The 18,885-nt window shown below is 36.2% G+C and overlaps 3 protein-coding genes across 5 annotated transcripts; 1 reads left to right on the top strand and 2 right to left on the bottom strand.

The window, feature by feature from the left end:
• Nucleotide 1: 1 nt before the first annotated feature.
• Nucleotides 2–1,637, bottom strand: LOC126608702 (myb family transcription factor PHL4-like). 2 transcript variants are annotated; one of them, XM_050276687.1, is made up of 5 exons: nt 1,475–1,636; nt 1,075–1,165; nt 455–553; nt 243–319; nt 3–55 (listed from the first exon to the last, which is right to left on the bottom strand). In XM_050276687.1, exons 2-5 carry the CDS (start codon nt 1,124–1,126, stop codon nt 44–46), a joined length of 240 nt encoding a protein of 79 aa, XP_050132644.1. In that variant the 5' UTR covers nt 1,127–1,165; nt 1,475–1,636; the 3' UTR covers nt 3–43. The 2 variants fall into 2 exon arrangements, with proteins under 2 accessions (XP_050132643.1, XP_050132644.1); XM_050276686.1 differs by having other exon boundaries at nt 2–319; nt 1,475–1,637.
• A 2,190-nt stretch (nt 1,638–3,827) lies between these two features.
• Nucleotides 3,828–6,060, top strand: LOC126608701 (ATP-dependent Clp protease adapter protein CLPS1, chloroplastic-like). 2 transcript variants are annotated; one of them, XM_050276683.1, is made up of 3 exons: nt 3,828–4,016; nt 5,132–5,285; nt 5,562–6,060. In XM_050276683.1, the coding sequence occupies exons 1-3, from the start codon at nt 3,953–3,955 to the stop codon at nt 5,821–5,823; spliced, it is 480 nt and encodes a 159-aa protein (XP_050132640.1). In that variant the 5' UTR covers nt 3,828–3,952; the 3' UTR covers nt 5,824–6,060. The 2 variants fall into 2 exon arrangements, with proteins under 2 accessions (XP_050132640.1, XP_050132642.1); XM_050276685.1 differs by having other exon boundaries at nt 3,829–4,016; nt 5,135–5,285.
• Nucleotides 6,061–6,368: 308 nt separating this feature from the next.
• Nucleotides 6,369–10,818, bottom strand: LOC126608699 (GDT1-like protein 4). The gene is made up of 13 exons (XM_050276682.1): nt 10,594–10,818; nt 10,431–10,499; nt 10,016–10,075; nt 9,861–9,908; nt 7,965–8,053; nt 7,847–7,883; nt 7,725–7,769; nt 7,549–7,614; nt 7,425–7,469; nt 7,282–7,343; nt 7,101–7,173; nt 6,884–6,979; nt 6,369–6,708 (listed from the first exon to the last, which is right to left on the bottom strand). The coding sequence occupies exons 1-12, from the start codon at nt 10,609–10,611 to the stop codon at nt 6,908–6,910; spliced, it is 684 nt and encodes a 227-aa protein (XP_050132639.1). The 5' UTR covers nt 10,612–10,818; the 3' UTR covers nt 6,369–6,708; nt 6,884–6,907.
• Nucleotides 10,819–18,885: the final 8,067 nt, after the last annotated feature.

Here is an 18,885-nt window from a genome sequence, read left to right as displayed (position 1 = left end):
ACCTTGGGCCGGTCCTGAATTTTTTGGTGCCCAGTGCAAAAGCTCAAAATGTGCCCTTTTTTTAATACGAAAATACATGTTTAAAAAAAATATATTTAAAGAGGATAATCACATGTATGTGTAAAAAGATTCACCACTAATAGCATGCAAAATGGCTTCCAATTTCCGTCATGTATGTATAAAATTTTATTCACATCAGCCAAATTACGATTAAAAACAGATGGATAATCACATATACAAACCTGCAAATGGCTTTTGACTTCTTCATTAGTAAGCCCATCAACCTTCATTAATTCTCTAATTTGTTTTGGTGTAGCAGCTGCAAGAAAGAAAAAAAAAAAAAAACCAATCACATAACACATTAAATACACATCCAATACATCCCAAATCCAACCAGATATTCATCCAATCATGTAAAATAACATATCCCACTAAATTAATCTCAACTGCATACCATGTGAACCACCAAGTTGTTGAAGAGCATAAGCTGAAATACCAAGCTCTCGTGGCGTCCTATTCCATGCTATTTCTCCTTGGAGGGGGTCATCATTTCCTGCAACAAATAGGGGATTAATCATGAGTTGATGTATGGTCGCTTCAAAACCAAAGCATGTGGCAAAGGGAAGGGTGAAACCACTTGCAAAGCAGTGTTAGGTTGAGTCTTGAAAAAACACAAAAACTTGGTTGCCTCTATTTTTGGTTCTGCATTTACCACTGTTCAACAATCTACCAACTGGAACTCATCCAGCTAAAATAATCATGAACTAAAGAAAAAACCCTTTCATGTCTTGTCAAATAAAGATTTTCTTACCCAGCCTTCTAGAAAAACAAGGTGGGATGGAATCAAATCATCATATGCAGCAGCGGATAAGCAATCAATTCCTATATTTAACAAAAGACGAACACGTCAGCTTCAAAAGAAAGAACAGAAATGATAACATAAACAGCAAAATAATCAGTTATATCTCACTGAGAAGAGCTCAGTATAAGATTATATTACCCTAATCATACACGCAGACTGTTAGAAACTACATGTCATAAAAAATAACATAAGTGCGAATATATATATCTCACCAACAAGTTTAATGTCTGTGTTCTCCACAAACCACTGTGCTCCATCCCTCATAAATCCCACATAGCTGCTGTATTCTTGAACATAATCCGCCTAAAATTGAAGTAAGCTCTAGTTAATAACTTAATATAAAGTTTCTTTGATAAATACACCATAATCTCATGCCCTCTCGACGCAACAGGAAGCCAATTTGCAAACTTGTTCCCAAAATTATAGTTCTCAACCCTAATTAAGTTATAATAGCAAACATGTAACAGCAATTGATAAATACACCCCTATACTCTGTACAGCACACCCAAATTCCCAGAAACCCTAGAATGACAATACAATTAAAAACGGGAACAGAAAATTAGGGAAATAAATTCGAAAAGTCGATTTGAGGGTTTGCAAAGTGAAGCATACCTGATTACTGAAGGTAACGAAAGACTACGAAATTCAACTCCACGGAGGTGATGGAGGTCATCGTCGCAGAAGTCGTGCCGGCTTCAATGACTGTGATGAGAGGTCCGCGGCCCAGTTTCAATGAGAGAGAGATTGCAATGGCAAACGGGTAGGGTTAATTGGGGGATGGGTCGTTCAACTATTTTGTCAAACTTGGGCTGGATAATTTTTTATTTTTTTATACTAATTATGTGGGTTTTTATTTTTTGGTGCCCCTTCAATTTTGGGCCCCGGACACCCGCCCCGGTTGCACTGGGCCTGGGCCGGGCCTAACACATTTTGTAAAGGAAAGATGCTCTGTGTTTCCTTCTCAATATCTCTACCTATACTTTCAGCCATCAACCTTCTGACAAAGTCATTCAGATCACTTGTTGTCGCCCACGCGACCATGATCTCCCTCATCTTGCAGCGGATCCGCCTAATCTGGCTGGTGCGTAGCAGGTCTTCTTAACCTATTTAGTAAATTAGAAGAAAGAAAGAAAAAAAGACCCCGAACAATTATAAGTTTCATACTGAAACACTTTAATCGTGCTAAAAGTTGCATGCAGATTAAGTAGGGTAGTTTAGTTTTTTCTTCTAAAATATTGAACTTGAAGTGTTTTCTGATGTGTAATGTTATCAAGCGCTTACCGACCCAATTTTGACGTCTCTTAGAGAAGCCAATGCAGAACATCCTTAAAGTATAATTGTCTGTCGTCTTCACATCTACGTGAGCTTCCATCAAAGTCTGCCATTTCCTTACTAAGGACCTCAGCTTGTCCATAGTGAAATTCATCCCCCAAAAGTTTGTGAGACCTCCGAAAGTCGATGTTTGAGTGCTCCGGAAGCAATCTTGGTGCCCTGAGTACGGGAGACCAGAGTTTTACCCATGTTGTTGTTATAGAACCACAGACGAGGGGCATTGATGTCGTACCAATCTTTCTTCATATTTCGTAAACGGATCGGCAGCTTTCTTCTTTCCTGCTTTCTTTAACTTGGAAATCCTCTTATTTTTTTCCTGACGGCCATGGTTAAATAACTGGAATTTGAATAACTAATCGAGAAGAGTTCAAAGGGTGAGACCTACAGACACAGATGAAGTGAGAGACGAAAGTGGCCGTGAGAGCAAAACTTAAAAAAGGACAGTTCCATTTTTTTTTGCTCTCTACTTTTATTTATTTATTTATTTATTTGAAAGCTAGGAAATCACATTCCAAAGCCAAACAGAGACAAGAAAGCCAACTCCAGTGCGAACACCAAGGAAGACCAACCAAGAAAAAAAAGAAGCAGTGAAAGGGGCTAAGACCAACAGACACTTCAACCAAGTAAAAGTGTCACCCCAAAGAACCACTAATGAGGACAAGGAAGATCATCATTACATAAGACATGCACTAACGAAGATGGGGGCCTATCGACCCACACAACATCACACATCTCCGTAAAACCAGCTGACGCGAGAGCATCCGCGGCCATGTTGGCTGATCTTGGAACCCAAGACCAGCGACAGTTCTGGAAAGACTCACTCAACCTAAGCGCCCTTGCCAAGAACGGATAAGCCTCTCAACTGCCATTATCAAGAGAACCACGAAGACAAGAAATCGCTTCAAGAGAATCAGACTCGATCAAAGCAGAGCTCACTCCCATCGAAATACCCAGCTTACACCCACGAATCAGAGCCAAAGCCTCAGCAGCTGCGGCATTAGGAGCCAAAAGAGGGTACCTAGCAACAGCCAAGAAACGGCCTCCCTCATCCCTGATAATCACCCCAGCGAAGCCTAACCGAGGCTCTCTGCATTTTCACCTAGTGTCAAAACTACGAAAAATCTAATATGTTCCGTTATAACTTATACATGAAACTAATAATAAATTGAGGGTTGAATGTACGATCAAATATTCACTAGTCAAGAGTTACGTTAAATTTTAGGGCTTGATAAAATAAGCCATTGTGAAGTCTTTTGTCAACTTATAGGATTTCATAAAATAAATAAAATCTTAACAAGTCGACATAATGTTCATATTAACTTATTTTTATAAGTATAAAGTATAAATTGACTGAAAATAAAAATTCAAGACCCAAATTACATTAACTATAAATTGCGTTAATGAAACTGAACTAGTGCATTGGAGATGCCTAACCCACCGCTCATTTCGGATTTTCATTTTAAATTGGATTTATTTATGTATTTATTCATTTATTTTGGTGAAGAAATTGGATTTATAATTTGACAAAAATTATTTCAAGTGTTCGTACTTGGTAGGGTCAAGACGACGCCGTCTTATGGATTGCGAAAACCAGCAGTCCCACCAGACACAGAGCACAGGAGTCCACCAATTGTTCGATCCTTTTCTTGTTATTTCGGTTGTTTAAACCAAAACAGAAAATTCCGGTAACTAAATAAATAAAATCGCACGACGCATTGCAGCAGAAGCAGCAGCACAAGAAAAAAGAAAGATCGATTCATGGAGACTGCGATTTGCGGGAGAATCCCTCTCTCCCCCAACCACGTCCTCAACCCCAAACCAGGTTCTCTGCATTTTTCTCATTTCTTTCCCTCTTTTCGGATTTTGGGTTTCCCTCAAAATCTTTGATTTCTTCAGCAGCTGCATGGTTACGAGTAGATTTTCTTAGCTCCTCTAACTCAAAGCTTGATTTTTTTTTTTTAAATTAGGATTTTTGTTGTTTTTTATTGAATTTTATGAAATTTAAATGTATAATACGCCTAGAAAATTGATTATCTCTAATGGGTTTCTTTTTCTTTGTAAAATGGAAGTGTTCAGCACTGGTTTTACAGAACATGAACTGCTAAGGAAAAACCCCATATTGTTATATAGCTGTATGTAGTTCCTTATTAAGTTCTGTCGATGCTGCCAAAGGATTATATACTTGCTCGAATCGTATGTGTAAGTGTGCATTTGTATTCTTTGATGATTTGAAAGTTTTGATTACAATAAACTTTTCCGAAAATTGAAAGCTTTTTCGGTAGGTACAAAGTTCATGTCAAATTTTCCAGTATCTTGGAAGAGGTTGGTAGGGGAGTGTAATGCAAGTTAGTTCGTTGTGTACTTGTGAATAAACTTTGGCGAGCTTCGTATGTGCTGTGTTTTGGGAATGGTGGAGTTTCGGTTTTTGCTAATGTAAGATCGAGCAATGGGAGCGGCACTAAAGATCCATCGTGTTGGTTTCCTTAAAAGGGTTACAAGGATTTTTGTGCAGTCCTAAAGATCCAGCATCTCTAGGGTCTGACTTCAGTGTAATTTGTATTATGACTTAGTTTCAGTTTAATTTTTTTAATATACTATAACTCATGATTCCTCTTATACCAGGGCTAAGAGTGCCTTTGCTACAATTTCGCTGTATTTCATCTTTCCGAGCAATCGGAGAGCCAATACTAAAGATTTGGTTTTTCAAAATCCATAGATTCTGTAGACATATATCTGCAGGCTTGTAAATACACATGTTGTGGAGGTTCTAGATTATGCTATCTTCTTAATTCTTGACTGTTGCTAAATGTTTTTTTTTTTTTTCAATCAAAGATTGGTTAGTAAGAATAGTGCGTTTCTGTAGTGTTTCTTTATCCTTGAACATATATATGCCCGAGTGATTACAATTGGCGAAGTTTTTTCATAAAACGTGTTTAGCAGGAGATAGACACCCTCTTTGTAAAGGAAAATGCACCAATATTAGCATTCCTGTGGCTGTATCAGCAGCAGTACCTGGTAAAGGAGGAGGGTTATTGGAAAGGCCAGTTAGAGAGAAAACAACTCCTGCCCGTGATTCTGAGTTTGATTTGAGGTATGGAAATACAGTTATATTTTTACACCATACGAGTGCTTTGTTTGACATTTTACTGCTGCAAAATGGGTTTTGCATCACTCCTATCGAATGCCCTACCTGTGCGTATCCTGTTGCACCAAACTTGATCGTTAAGACAAACTATTAAAACATATGATCCTTCCATGCTCATCTGGTTCCGGTTCAATTTGGTACTTGTGGTTTTTCTTTGAGTTCATGGTTTATCCTTTGTAAAATTAGAAGAGAGTTAATGTTAGACTGTCCAAAATTGTTCAGGAAATCAAGGAAGCCAGCTCCTCCATATCGTGTAATACTGCACAACGACAACTTCAACAAACGGGAATATGTTGTGCAAGTACTGATGAAGGTTATTCCGGGGATGACCCTTGACAATGCTGTTAATATTATGCAAGAAGCACACCACAATGGCTTGTCGGTAGTGATCATATGTGCACAGGCCGATGCTGAAGAACACTGCATGCAACTGAGACACAATGGACTTCTGAGTTCAATTGAACCTGCAGGTGGCGGATGTTAACAACGTGCATGGTGGAAATCCAATTGCTGTGAAGAATACCCCTGAGCATCGGATGTACATATTAATCCCAATGCCCCGATTGATATGAAATCTCGTTCATCCTATGGTAAAATTAAGACAAGAGGGTGGTAGTTTAATAAAAAGGCTTAGTTTTAGTGTTTGAGATTGCACTGTGTTCCGAGTGGCAGTGGCCTGCTGAACTCTCCGTCTTAGCTTATATAGATGGTGCTTTTCAAATCTGCTCATTTACATTTAATCAACTTAGGGTTCACTTAAGACTTGCTTATGGGAAGATCAAAAGCGCTTTTAGACAACCAAAAGTACTGTCTTTCAGCGGTATTTATTCTTGATTATCCGCTGCTACTATTGTTGGACTAATAGCTCCCTTTTATTTGCATTAGTCCAGCATTAAAATTCGATACCAAATTTTCTTTTCGTGTTGATTCGACTTGTTATCTGTTCAGATTGATCGGTTCCATCATCTTGAGTACTCCTGTTCGATTGCGATTCATCGAAATGAGTTAAAACCAGGAGTCTTATACGAATAAAGTAATCCCATAATTCCAATTGATAAGATAAATGACCTTTGTTACGGTAAGGTTACAACATAATCCGAGTAGAGATATATCGAGATCAACGTAAACTTTGATTTTATACGAATGGAATGCAACGACAGAGTAGAGCAGAACGGTTCTCGTCAGTGATTCCAAAGTTGCCAGAGTGCAATATTGGTATTGTCCTTGTAGACAATCCAACTCTTTGAATCAGTTCTTTTTCTGGTACGCTTGTCGTTTTGATAAACAATGAAGCTGAAATGCTTGTAAATTACTCGCACGGTGTAGGTGGAGATGTAAGTTCTTTAGTCAACAAATCATCCATCAATCCCTGAAACGCACATTAGGACACAGAAGAGTCGTCATCAAAAACATATTCTAGAACAGTTATCGCATTCTTCTCTTTGTGAAATTTTTACAACGAGAATGCATTTTCCGGCCACTCACACCTCTAAAATGTCTACTTTGCTATGAATATATGGTGTAAATGTAGTCAGCATACTTACTAATCATTGATCAGACTATAGGTATCAAGCCTCCACCGTCGAAAGGAAGGATTGGATTCCGAAAACAATGAAAAGAACTCCACCTGATAAACCAACCTGAACAAAACAGTTATAACTTACAACTTTGATGCCACATATTTTCCTACAGCCAACAGGCATGATATATAAAAACGAGAACTATAATATGTTAAAGCACAAAGGCAGGGCATATAATTACTATTTTCTCAGATATCTGAGATGCCAAGCTCTTTCCACCAAGGACAGCGGCAGTCGTACACAATGCTTGTCCTCTGAGAAAAAGATGGGAAGCACAATCAGTAAATAGTGCAGAAGTAACAATAAATGGAATAACTACGAGATTTCAGAAGCCGTTCAGTTTATAAAGGATGGGAACTTACAAGATTCCACCAAGAACCACACCTAATGGGTTCTCATCTGCAGCCAGACCGATGGTAGCTAGCTGAAAGAATAGCAGGTCAAAACCAAACCGTCTTGAAGCAATAATGAATAAAATTATATATTCAACGGGAAAAATGCTCACCTGGCTCTTGTCACCCCATTCACCGAAAAAAGTAATGGAAAAGGCCTACAGCATAAGCATGATAGATGCGGTTAAGTTATAGTCATGCAAAAATTTGAATTTCGTAATCCACAGATGACAACACCTTCAAAAAGATTGGTGAGAAGAACTGCAAGAGAAATGAACGTCTCTGCTTCTTGTCATCATCATCCTGAAAAGTAATCGACGTTCATAAGTTAAAAACAAAAACTAGCATGATGTATCTCATAATGGTGTAGCTCAAAATTGCACATAGTAGAGAGAGAGTGTGTCTCGGGGCACCTTACTACGTTTGCTGCCTCCTGTGTTAGCCTTTAGATCAGCATCCTAATGGCACCAAAAGGGTGAAATCAGAAAGGATTTAAATTGAATGCAAGCTATGAATAAAAATATGAGAAACCAACCAACTCTGCTTCAACTTCTGCAAGCTCATCATCACCCCTGTAGGGTAACCATAATTAAATTCGACCACAAAAAGAAAACAGTAAAATAAATACAAAAAAATAATAATAATTCCATTACCCATCTTCTTTAAAAGCATCCCATAAGGACCATAGTCCAAAACCAAAGAACAACACCGTCGTTATGTGATGGGACCATTTCCTTGAGAGCTGCAATTCAAGATCAGTGTTCAGTATATTCATATTAGAACAGAAAACAAATAGAAATATGGCTATTCTTGGTAATGTCAGTCAGGCAACTTTAGGTAGATGCCCTCAACTACATGCTGAGAGATTTGTCAATGTATTATTCACCCATATTGACTGAATATAATGTTCCAGTTAATTCTGGCACCACTTGTGTCGATGACAGAAGCATATGACAACACGAAGTTTTCAGTCTTCTAGAGTTTTAAACAACAGGTTTCGCTTATGATGAACAAATTTTTAGTTTATAGCTTGTATCCATATTACTAAGCCCAAACAATCAATAAAAACTGCAATCGTCCTTGGAATTGCAGGCCGAATGAAATGGGATCTCATACTAAAGTTCAATACCAGTAGATTCTTACCGTTTGAAGTAAACTTCAGTCACCTATAACTCTATAACCTTAAAATAGAATTTACTGTAGATCAAAGTCGGTCTTAAATCCTTTTTCCTTAAAATGTTTCCACTCAAATGACCACCACTAAGAGATGCTCTAAGTGGGACAATCATTAACCATCATATCATGAAAGTAAAGTTGAATATCAGAGTGCGCAACGAACAAGATTACAAAATAATAAGAATATTATTAAACAAACTAAATGCCGAAACGGCTACATAATCCCAAGAGACTACATCGTGACTGACTTGTTAAAACTAACTAATACAAGCACTATTATATATAGTGAAAACTAAAGCACAATCATAATCCTTAAAGGATATAGAATATTCTAACATCCTTGTCCCACAAGAAAACCATAAACAAAAATAAACTAATAACTAATTTTCCAACACCCCCCGTCAAACTCATGGCGGTACACGTCATGAGTTTGCCAACAAGTAGATGCGGATGCAAGACTCCAAATTCCAATGCTAATGCCAATGCCGATGCAAATTCCAACTTCCGAACAAACTTGAACAAAAAACAAAAAATCCAACTTTCGTAACGTCACTCGAATGATCACCAGTCCAAGCACTCGAACGATCGTCGTGGTGAGAATGACACACAAACCAAACAAATCATATTTCTTTCTTGCCCATGTGGGCCTAAGCCTCAAACAATCAACCAATTTTTTCTTTTTCCTTTTTTTTGTTTCTTCCTTTTTTTTTTTTTTTCCTCCCCCTTTAAACAGCACGTCTTCTTCTTTTCCATTTTCCTGTATCCTTCTTCCTGTATTCTTCTTCCATTCTCTTCTATTTTCTTATTTTTGCAGAAACATTACTCTGCGATCTGACAAACACGACATAGAAAACGAACACAGATTGACCATAACAAAAGCGGACAACTTTCACAAAACTCACCTAATCCAGACCCAAAAAGAAACCAATAACAATCAATCTTGACGAACCTAACTAGAACCCTAACAGATAACGGAGGCAATAGAGAAACGGATATCAAACAAGCAGATTAAATCCCGAATGATCAAACCTGCTCTGATACCAAGTTGAATATCAGAGTGCGCAACGAACAAGATTACAAAATAATAAGAATATTATTAAACAAATTGAATGCCGAAACAGCTACATAATCCCAAGAGACTACATCGTGACTGACTTGTTAAAACTAACTAATACAAGCTCTATTATATATAGTGAAAACTAAAGCACAATCCTAATCCTTAAAGGATATAGAAAATTCTAACATCCTTGTCCCACAAGAAAACCATAAACAAAAATAAACTAATAACTAATTTTCCAACAAGTAAATTCCCTTGGATCTTAAAACAAATCCCTAGATGAGCAATTCCACGGTGGCAGAATCAGAGTGCTTACCAGATTTGGAGCAGCCAAGCCGACGAGAACAGAAAGAATAGTCATCACCTAAAATTCAACAAAAAATTGAGATACATGTGAGGCCTCAAAAAAGAAACATCCGAGATCACAGACATAACTGACTAAACGTTTATAAAGTGGGAGAAAATGCTTACAATCAGAGCTCCTAGGCAACCTGCCAAAACAAGTCTTCTAGGATGGCGCATCGCAAGGATCTTGAAGCAAAAACATCACACCATTAGATTACTATGCAAAAATCGTATATAGACAGAAGAATATTAATTCAGGATGTGGTTCTCGCCCTTATGGAATTCGCTTCGTACCCAAGGCAGGGACACAAGTATATTTTATATGCATCTATACCCCATAAAATGCTCAACAGGTGACCGAGAGCATTCAAATTTTACTATGTCCTCTCAAAATTCATACGTAAACTAAACAATTCAGCAGAAACTCGATTTTCTCAGTAGTATTGAATTCGTAAACTTTTTAACATGCCCAAATTCTTTTCCACAACTCAAAAACAAGCAAAAGGTAAAAAGAAACAAAATTGCAATCGCATAAACTAACCGCAGCGGCGAAGAAGGTCTTGTCGCCGATCTCCGAGAGCACAGTCATGGCAAGCGACTTGGTGAAACCCTAATCAACGAAAGCATCAACATAATTAAGCTAAACAAATCGAAATCAAAACAAAATACGAACGCGTTTTGATTAATCAGAGAGATTGAATTACCTGCACGACTGTACTCATTTTTTCACTGAGTAGCGTAGAAGAATAACTGAATGCTTTTTCGCAAAGAAGTGAGTCAGAGTTTGGGAATCGCTCTGCCAATTTGGTGAGTGAGCGAGTGGGTTGGTTCGGCGATATGTGACTGACTCGGCTGGGTCGTTGGAGTTTCTGAACCCGGGATAAGTAGTAGGAGTAGCAGAGTACAACAGTGTGGGGATATTTGAAGCATGCGGATGCGGTTTAATGTATAAAAAGAGGCTGCGAGTCACCATCGATTTTTTTTTTTTTTTTTTTTTTTTTACCACGAAAAAAAAATAGAAAAGATGAAAGATTTTTTAGTGTGATCGGAAGTTCAGAACATGGAATAGTACATCACTTGTCATTATATAAATGGTATGATATTTGTGTGTTAAAAAAAGTTAATAACTTAAAAATTAAAATTTCTCATCACTTATATAAAAACACATAATGTATCACTAGTGTTCTGGTTACAATGAAAAAAAATTCAGAAAATAGGGGAAAAAAAGACTGTTGGGAGAGGATTGGATGCTCTGGCAGCTTTATCAAACGGAGGCGGATTCTCTGCCCTCCCACTTCACGTGCCTTCCCGTGCCCTCCTGTTTTGTGTGGTCACGGTTAAGTCACGTCAACATTTTATATATATTTTTTATACAGATAATAAGACCAAAATGAATAGTAATATAAAATGTTAACGTGGTTTAACTGTAACCACACAAACAGGAGGGCACGGGAAGTGGGAGGGCAGAGAATATGCCTCCTTATCAAACAGTCCAAGCGTTGACCCTGTGCGCGTTGAATCCACTCTCTCATTTTGGTTTTTTCTTCCAGTAAATTAGGATTTCATACAATGTTTTTCAATTTTTAAAATTTCATAAAACGGCTCACAATTTTTTCGTGAGTCATTGTATGAGAATTTTAAAGGTGGTGTTATTTGTTAACGTTGGGCCCTTTTAGGCCCAGCAAATGGCATAAGCCCAAGGAAAGACTAAGGAGCCCACGGCCCAAGGGGTTCAAAGAGGGTTGACCCGAACACTCGAGCTGACCGAGACAAAAGAAAAATCACTCAACCGCGTGGAACATGTGAGCGAACTGACAACTTTATTGCACAAGTCTCTAGGGGCAGAACTACTAAAGTGCTATTCAGACCATAGAGCAACTTACAATCCACAACAAAGGCCTAGGATAGAACGTAAAGGCAGTCGGAATAATGCTTGGCAAGGAGGGTAGAGTAACCAAGGTCTAAGTGGGACACTCTGCTCGCCTGAACCTAAAAGGCACATCACCCTGACTACTAATGCGAACAAGGGCATGGGCGAATAGGTGGAAATGTGTCAATAAGCTAGTGCAAGTTGTTGGCACACTAAATGTCAGTTTGAGAGCCCACAAGAGAGAGAATAGAGTGAATATATGAACCGAGCGCTATTTAGCCTTGAAATCAATATATTGATGAGCAACAAAGTGGATGTAGCCATTTTTAAGGGGCGAACCACTTATATCTTTGAGTCCCTTTAATACCAGCATGTTTCTTAAGCCCGTCTAAAGTGATTTAATTAAGTTTTGTAACCTTACCATTTTAACGTTAACATGATCCACACATCCATTTTACTCCTCACACCCTCTTAATTTTCAATCGTCGGATCAAATGAATTGAAGAATATCAATGAACAAAAATTAACAAAAGTGTGTGGGAGGTAAAAAAATGGTGAGTGTATAGCACCACTCATTTGTAATTGAATGAAAATATGAGGAGGCGAAATATAATTTACCATTTTTTCCTTTTCTTGTTTTTTGATTTATGGGATTTTTGAAACCCTTTTTAAAATGGCTGAAAGCATCACGAAAAAATAATTGTATTTAATTATGTTGATATAAAAACATAAAAGTGTTTGCAAACTTAGATTTAACCAAATTTGTTACAACGATACTTAAAAAATAATTGTATTTAATTATGTTGATATAAAAACATAAAAGTGTTTGCAAACTTAGATTTAACCAAATTTGTTACAACGATACTTAAGTTTCAAATATCACCAGCATTGTACGCTGGTATATTCAATTTGTGGCTCCAGATCAATATAATAAATCAAGGGCGGTGCAATCATCCACGGTTGTATAAATTAGAATTGTCAGGAAGCGAAAGCAAAACAAGAAGTGCTGTTGTAACCAGGGCCGGCCCAAGCTCAGGGTTGGCGGGACGACTGTTCGGGGTCTAAAATAATTTGGGACACCAAAATTATTACGATAGTATATTTATATATATTTTCATAAGAGTATAAATTTATAAAATTTGGTTTAATGAGAAAGAAATTTAACTAGAACTGATAGTTTTGTTGTTTGAAATTAATAAGGAGGTCTTGAGTTCAAAATACCATGTGTGCTTATTTATTTTTCAATTTTTACAAATTTATTTTCATAAGATTATAAATATATAAATTTGGCTAAATGATCAAATAGTTTAATTAGAATCAATGGTTTTTGTTTTTTAAAATTAACGAGAGGTCCTAAGTTTAAAATGCTAAGTACATGTTTATTCTTTTCAATTTTTACGAATATTTGTTTGGTTGTTAATTCATTTTTAATTAGTAGCTAGTAGCTAGTAGCTATATGAGTTGTTATTTTTAAACATTTGTTCCAATTCAAGTCTAATATTCAATGAAGAGTAATGCGTTGACCAAATTTTTAGACCAAATTTGCAAATCATATAACGTGTCATCAAAAAATTTAATTTAGTACCAATTTATTACTTATACATATCAATTAAAAACTAAAAAACATCATTATTTTTTTAGTCCCATATTAACAAGGTTAGTAAATAAGAAAAAACACCTCACGATTTATACAAAACACTTTAAAAGTTCAGATGGAAAAAAAAACTCATATCTATCTACTTGTAAACCCGGAGTTTTTCTGTTTCCTTCTCACGATACAAAATAAATTAGTTTTTCTGTATTTCTAAATTATAAAATTTGAAGTGATTTTCTAAGTATAATTTTATCGATATCTTACGTGTGAAAATAAATATTTTTCTTATATAAAGTGAAGGCATATGTTTTTAGAGTCGCTCCAGATCTTAAAAATCTCTAAACCATTCCTGATTGTAACCCAACCACAAATTAATTGTTTCCAATTTTAATTATCCAGATATGCGTACGAACAAATGACTATTCGACAACGTTTGTTATTCCTTTATCAGTATCAAAACATGATTTATATAATAATAACAAGACATGATTTATAGCAATAATATGATTCCATAACGCATCAAAGACGAGATTGTCTCTATTATTTAAACCCGCCACTTTAATTAGTTGAGCACAAACTCACAAAGTTGGGAATCTATCATACATGTATTATTTGTAAAGAATATCATTCTCAATCTAACGAAAGAATCAAAGATGTTTGGCTAGAAATGCTTCATGAGTCATTACATTAAATAATTCAGGGGCTTGTAGGCCCCGTAGGTCAATTTGGTATTTTCAATATAATCCTTAGCTGTTATTCTTGCTCAATTGTCTTATCTCTATTAATCTCTATTAATTAATGAAATATTTTTATCAATACAAAAATGTGAAAAAAATTACTTAGTCTTTTATCGCACAACAAAAAATGATGGGTAATAATGTAATTTTACAGGTCTAAATTTTACTGTTTTTTATTGAAGTCTCACCTACATGTGATATTAAAATACCTCCAATATTAAAAAAAAAAAAGAAACCTCCCACTCCCCCCCCCACATGTTCTCTCTCTCTCTCTCTCTCTCTCTCCCTCTCCTTCTCATTTTCTAAAACAATGTGTTCATACACACAAAATGTGAAGGCAAATGTTAATATTAATTTTAAAATAATATATTTATTTATATTCTTTTGCAAAATAACTTAAAAGGACCTATAAAATACAAATGTTAATATTAATTTTAAAATAATATATTTATTTATATTCTTTTGCAAAATAACTTAAAAGGACCTATAAAATAAAAATGGGTGAAATAACAGCAGCGGGCCATTGTCCACTCCATCTATCTCCCCCTTCGTCGTCCAAACACCCATCACTGCTTCATAAGACCCATGGCTTTAAATTTTCTCTCCTCCAACCCCTTCTCCCTCATTTCCCATCTTTCTAAAACATGGAAATACATAACCTACTCATTGAATTCCAAAACCTTGAAATCCAAAGGAAAACTCAAACGCCCAAACGCAATTGAGTTTAGATCGAGGTGATGCGGTAATTTATTAAAACGAGAAGTTATATCATTTGTGAGAGATGAGTGAGACTATGCAGGAAACGAGAAGTTAAGTGGAGGTGAGGCGGTTTTTTTTATGTTGGGTGAAAAGGGAAAGTAGACGAGAAAATGAGACAATAAATTGGGCTTAGGAGCACCCAAAAAGAAGGGCCGCTCGACCGAGTACTTACATTGGCACTTCATTCACTTGCGGGCTTTGACTGCAACCCAAATTAGATGAGGTGTCCACTAAGAAAAGAAGTAGAGAAACACAAAGGACATGAACCATATAATATTATATCATACAACGTGCATTTACGCATGTAATGTGTGTCTTTTGTGTACATTAAGAGAATAAAAGTCACTTAGTACTACGGTTTGATAGTATTATTCTTCACTTGTAAGTGAGAAGTTTTAGGTTCGATTATCGTCAAAAGCGAATTTGAACCACATTATTGCTAACTTATTATAAGGCTTAGCCCATCACTTTCCCCTTACGGTAGATAATATCGTTTGTTAAAAAAATAAAAAATAAAAGATTTACATATATAACTATTTAGTAATTTGGTTTTTTAAGTTTTATAATTTTATATGTTACTTAAAACTCACAACATCAAACTAGATGAATTTTCAATCTTTGAACATGGGTTACGTTTGTTCATAGTTTTATTTATTTTTTATTTTTTATTTTTTATGAGATGTTGGAGGAAATTTTGTATAGGTAATGCTAGCAGAATTCGTCTAAAAAGCGAGTTTAGAAAGCCTCTCCTTGTTCGTGAAATTGAAAGTACTCAAATATAATTTCCCTCTCTCACACCAACATTAAATTAAAAAAAAAACACTTCGCTAACAAATTTCGAGACCACGAGATGACTCATGGTGTCGGAAAAGGAAAACGAAGATCATGACAGATGAACTTTGCTGGCAAACAATGACCCTTTGGCAGACAAACACGATGACTGCAACTTAGGAAGATGACTCTAACGGACGAAGCCGAAAACCAATGTTGACGGATAAGACGACATAGATGGTTTGGCAAAGAAAGGAGAGAAGATCAATTGACGAACAAAAATTTGGATTAAGAGGTCTAGCCAACCGCAACTCAGAGGTTAACGATGGACTATAAAGATGGTTCACTCAGGTTCCCAAATAAATAAATGGGTGTTATTTGAAATTTTTTTGTTTTTGTTTTTGTCACTTTGTTGGGTTTTTTTATTAATAATTTAAATAATAAAAAATATACACCACGAAGAAAAAGTTTAATAGTGGTTAAACAACAATTTTTTCTATCAGTCCATTATATATATATATATATATATATATATATAATATTCACAGTAAGATTAAAGTAGAGGATAAGCATGACTAATTTAGGGTTAATTACACTAACATCACTTGAGGTTTATCATTTTTTCACAAAACCCCCTCAGGTTTGAAACATTACACTCACACGCCTTGACATTTTAATTCATTTTCACATCCACCCCTTAAGGACAACATTACCCTTGTAGTTAATTAGTTAAAAATAATTTTTTTAATAAATAAATGGAAAAACAAAATCAAAATAAATAAATTATATTAAAACATTAAAAAAATTAAAATGAAACCCTAGATGCATGTCTTATATCATTGGATCCTTCATCCCTGTCAATTTCTTAGCCGGCACCCTAAATGCATATATATCATATCGCTTCTTCCCTTGCAATTGCTTAGCAAGCACACCCCATCGGTGGGGCCCTTGGTTGTAGTTTAATTTAATTAATCATATTAATTGAATTAAAATAATAAACTATGTTTGACTTATGGTCATTTGGCCCTCTCAGTTAGAGATGATTTTTTGTCAAATGGCTATATTTAGCCTTTGACCTTTTGACCCCCTCGGTTAGAGATGGTATAAAATATGGCCTAACATTGTTCATTAAAATATAATTTTTTTTTTCAGGGCTATATGGTTAAAGAGAACCATTTGGCACTCATTCGGTTGAAGATGACCTTAATATTGAAAAAGTCTCATAAAATGGTTTGGGCAGCTGGGCTTGGACCTTGACATAAAAGAAATTAGGGCAATGGGCCAAGCCATGTATAAGTCCAAGGCCCAAAACAATGCTAGGTCAATGAAGCCCGTCAAGGTTTTTTTTTAACTAGTGTTTTTATTTGGATTTTAGGATTAGCTCGTAACGTCGTTGCCATTGTATTGAAGCGTTCAAAGTTTTGAATTGCATATAAAATTTGAAATAAATATGAAAATGCCAAATCCAAGTTTCCTACAATAGTCATATTTTTGTTAAATTTTAATTTGAAAAAGGGTAAATTAAATTTTACCACCTCAGGTTTTGGGTCAATTTCAATTTCTTACATCTTTAAAACATTTCACTTTCATACCTCAAGTACTATTTTATTTCAATATAATACATCCATTACATTTTCCATTCATTGATCCGTTAAGAGCTGACGTGGCTGACATATTTGTGCCACATGACAAAAAATATATATTAATTTTTTTAAAATAAAAAAAAACCTGAATCTTCTAAAAAAAAAAATTAAAAAAAACCTGAAAGAAAAACCCCAAAATCCCTTCGGCTTCCCCACCATGCACCCTTTTCTCCCAAAAATCCCCTAAACCCCTTCCCCCATCCCCCATCACTCGCTTAGTCCCTCATCTCCAACCCCTTATCTCTTCTCACCCTCGTCTCCTTCACCTGTGTCAGAACCCCCGCCGCCACGGCCTCGTTTTGGCTCTTCTCTGACGTCGAGCACAGATACAGCAGCACTCCCGCCGCGTACTCCGTCACCCGATCTGAGATCTTCATAATCATCTTCACCAGTATCGGCACAGTCAGCCGGTGCGTCACAAACGCCGTGCAACCCTCGGGGACTTTGCATAGCAGTTCAATCGTCGCAAGTGCACGCTCTGAGCCCTGTGGTCCTGCCATCGGGATCTGCAATTCGCCTGACATTTTTGAAATTGAAGGAAGGTTTGGGGGATGAGTCGAAATCAGGGGTAAAGAGAGTGGAGGAGAGGGAGTTGGTTGGGAAGCTCGAGAAGGAGAACAGGGGTGGGGAGGGATTGCGGGGGAGGTGAGGGTGGGTTATGCGTTTTTCAGGTTTTTTTTTTAAAATTAATTTTTTTTTTGCCATGTGGCACACATTTGGCAGCCATGTGGCACAAATGCAACAGCCACATTAACTCTTAACAGATCAATAGATGAAAAATGTAATGGATGCATTATATTGAACTAAAATAGTACTTGAGGTATGAAAGTGAAATGTTTTAAAGATGTTGTAAGAAATTTAAATTGACCCCAAACCTAATATAGTAAAGTGTAATTTACCTTTTGAAAAATGTTTATCATGTGGTGGTTACGGGGTCCTTTTCCTCTGATTTTGCATTGAGGCGGCTTTTAAGAAGACGAATAAGGTTGATGTGGAAAACAATAAGACGTAAACTCATTTTGTGCATTGGTAAAGGATAAGATTGAATAAACTAGTGGTTGGTCAAGTTTGAGCAAGTTGTTTGGAAGGCAACTGAAAACAGAAACCCTAAAAAGGGTTGAGATCTCTTGCCAATTATGATTTGCATAAGCTATTTGGCTAGTGGTACAACCAAAACTTGCAATTCCCCACTTATATTCTTCTATGTTGTGGATAATATATTCTCAAAGTGGACATCAGAATTCATTGTTTGCCACTATCCCACCAATGAATCAGGAGAAATTTTTGAGTGCTTCGTAAACACAGCTCGGTATAATAAGTGTTATAATATAAGTGATTGAATTTGGTTTTTTTTCAAATATATAATCACTTCTTTTTTTGAATGCGTCAGAGATACAACTCGATATAATACAAATAATTGAATTTGTTTTTTTTTTTCAAATATCTAACCACTTATTATGACATTTGATGTACAGGACCGTGCTTGCACACTCAATAAATTCTCAAGAACCACGTCTGGAAGCTTCTAGATAGGATGTTGATATTACCAAAAACACCCCGGATAAATAACAAAGTTGCAAATCAGGACGCTGGCTTGATCTCTTGGTCAAACCTCAACCCAA

Source organism: Malus sylvestris, chromosome 16, assembly GCF_916048215.2.
Source record: "Malus sylvestris chromosome 16, drMalSylv7.2, whole genome shotgun sequence".
NCBI classification, from domain to species: Eukaryota; Viridiplantae; Streptophyta; class Magnoliopsida; order Rosales; family Rosaceae; genus Malus; species Malus sylvestris.
This window is presented reverse-complemented; position numbering and strand designations above follow the sequence as displayed.

Coding starts and splice junctions, on each gene's coding strand:
- LOC126608701 (XM_050276683.1), top strand. CDS start 3,953: ATGGAGACTGCGATTTGCGGGAGAATCCCTCTCTCCCCCAACCACGTC. Junction 4,017..5,131: donor CGTCCTCAACCCCAAACCAG/GTTCTCTGCATT, acceptor AAACGTGTTTAG/CAGGAGATAGACACCCTCTT. Junction 5,286..5,561: donor GATTCTGAGTTTGATTTGAG/GTATGGAAATAC, acceptor AAAATTGTTCAG/GAAATCAAGGAAGCCAGCTC.
- LOC126608702 (XM_050276686.1), bottom strand. CDS start 1,126: ATGAGGGATGGAGCACAGTGGTTTGTGGAGAACACAGACATTAAACTT. Junction 554..1,074: donor CACAGACATTAAACTTGTTG/GTGAGATATATA, acceptor TATTTGTTGCAG/GAAATGATGACCCCCTCCAA. Junction 320..454: donor ACAACTTGGTGGTTCACATG/GTATGCAGTTGA, acceptor TCTTTCTTGCAG/CTGCTACACCAAAACAAATT.
- LOC126608699 (XM_050276682.1), bottom strand. Junction 10,076..10,430: donor AGACCTTCTTCGCCGCTGCG/GTTAGTTTATGC, acceptor TTTTGCTTCAAG/ATCCTTGCGATGCGCCATCC. Junction 7,174..7,281: donor GTGGTTCTTGGTGGAATCTT/GTAAGTTCCCAT, acceptor TCTTTTTCTCAG/AGGACAAGCATTGTGTACGA.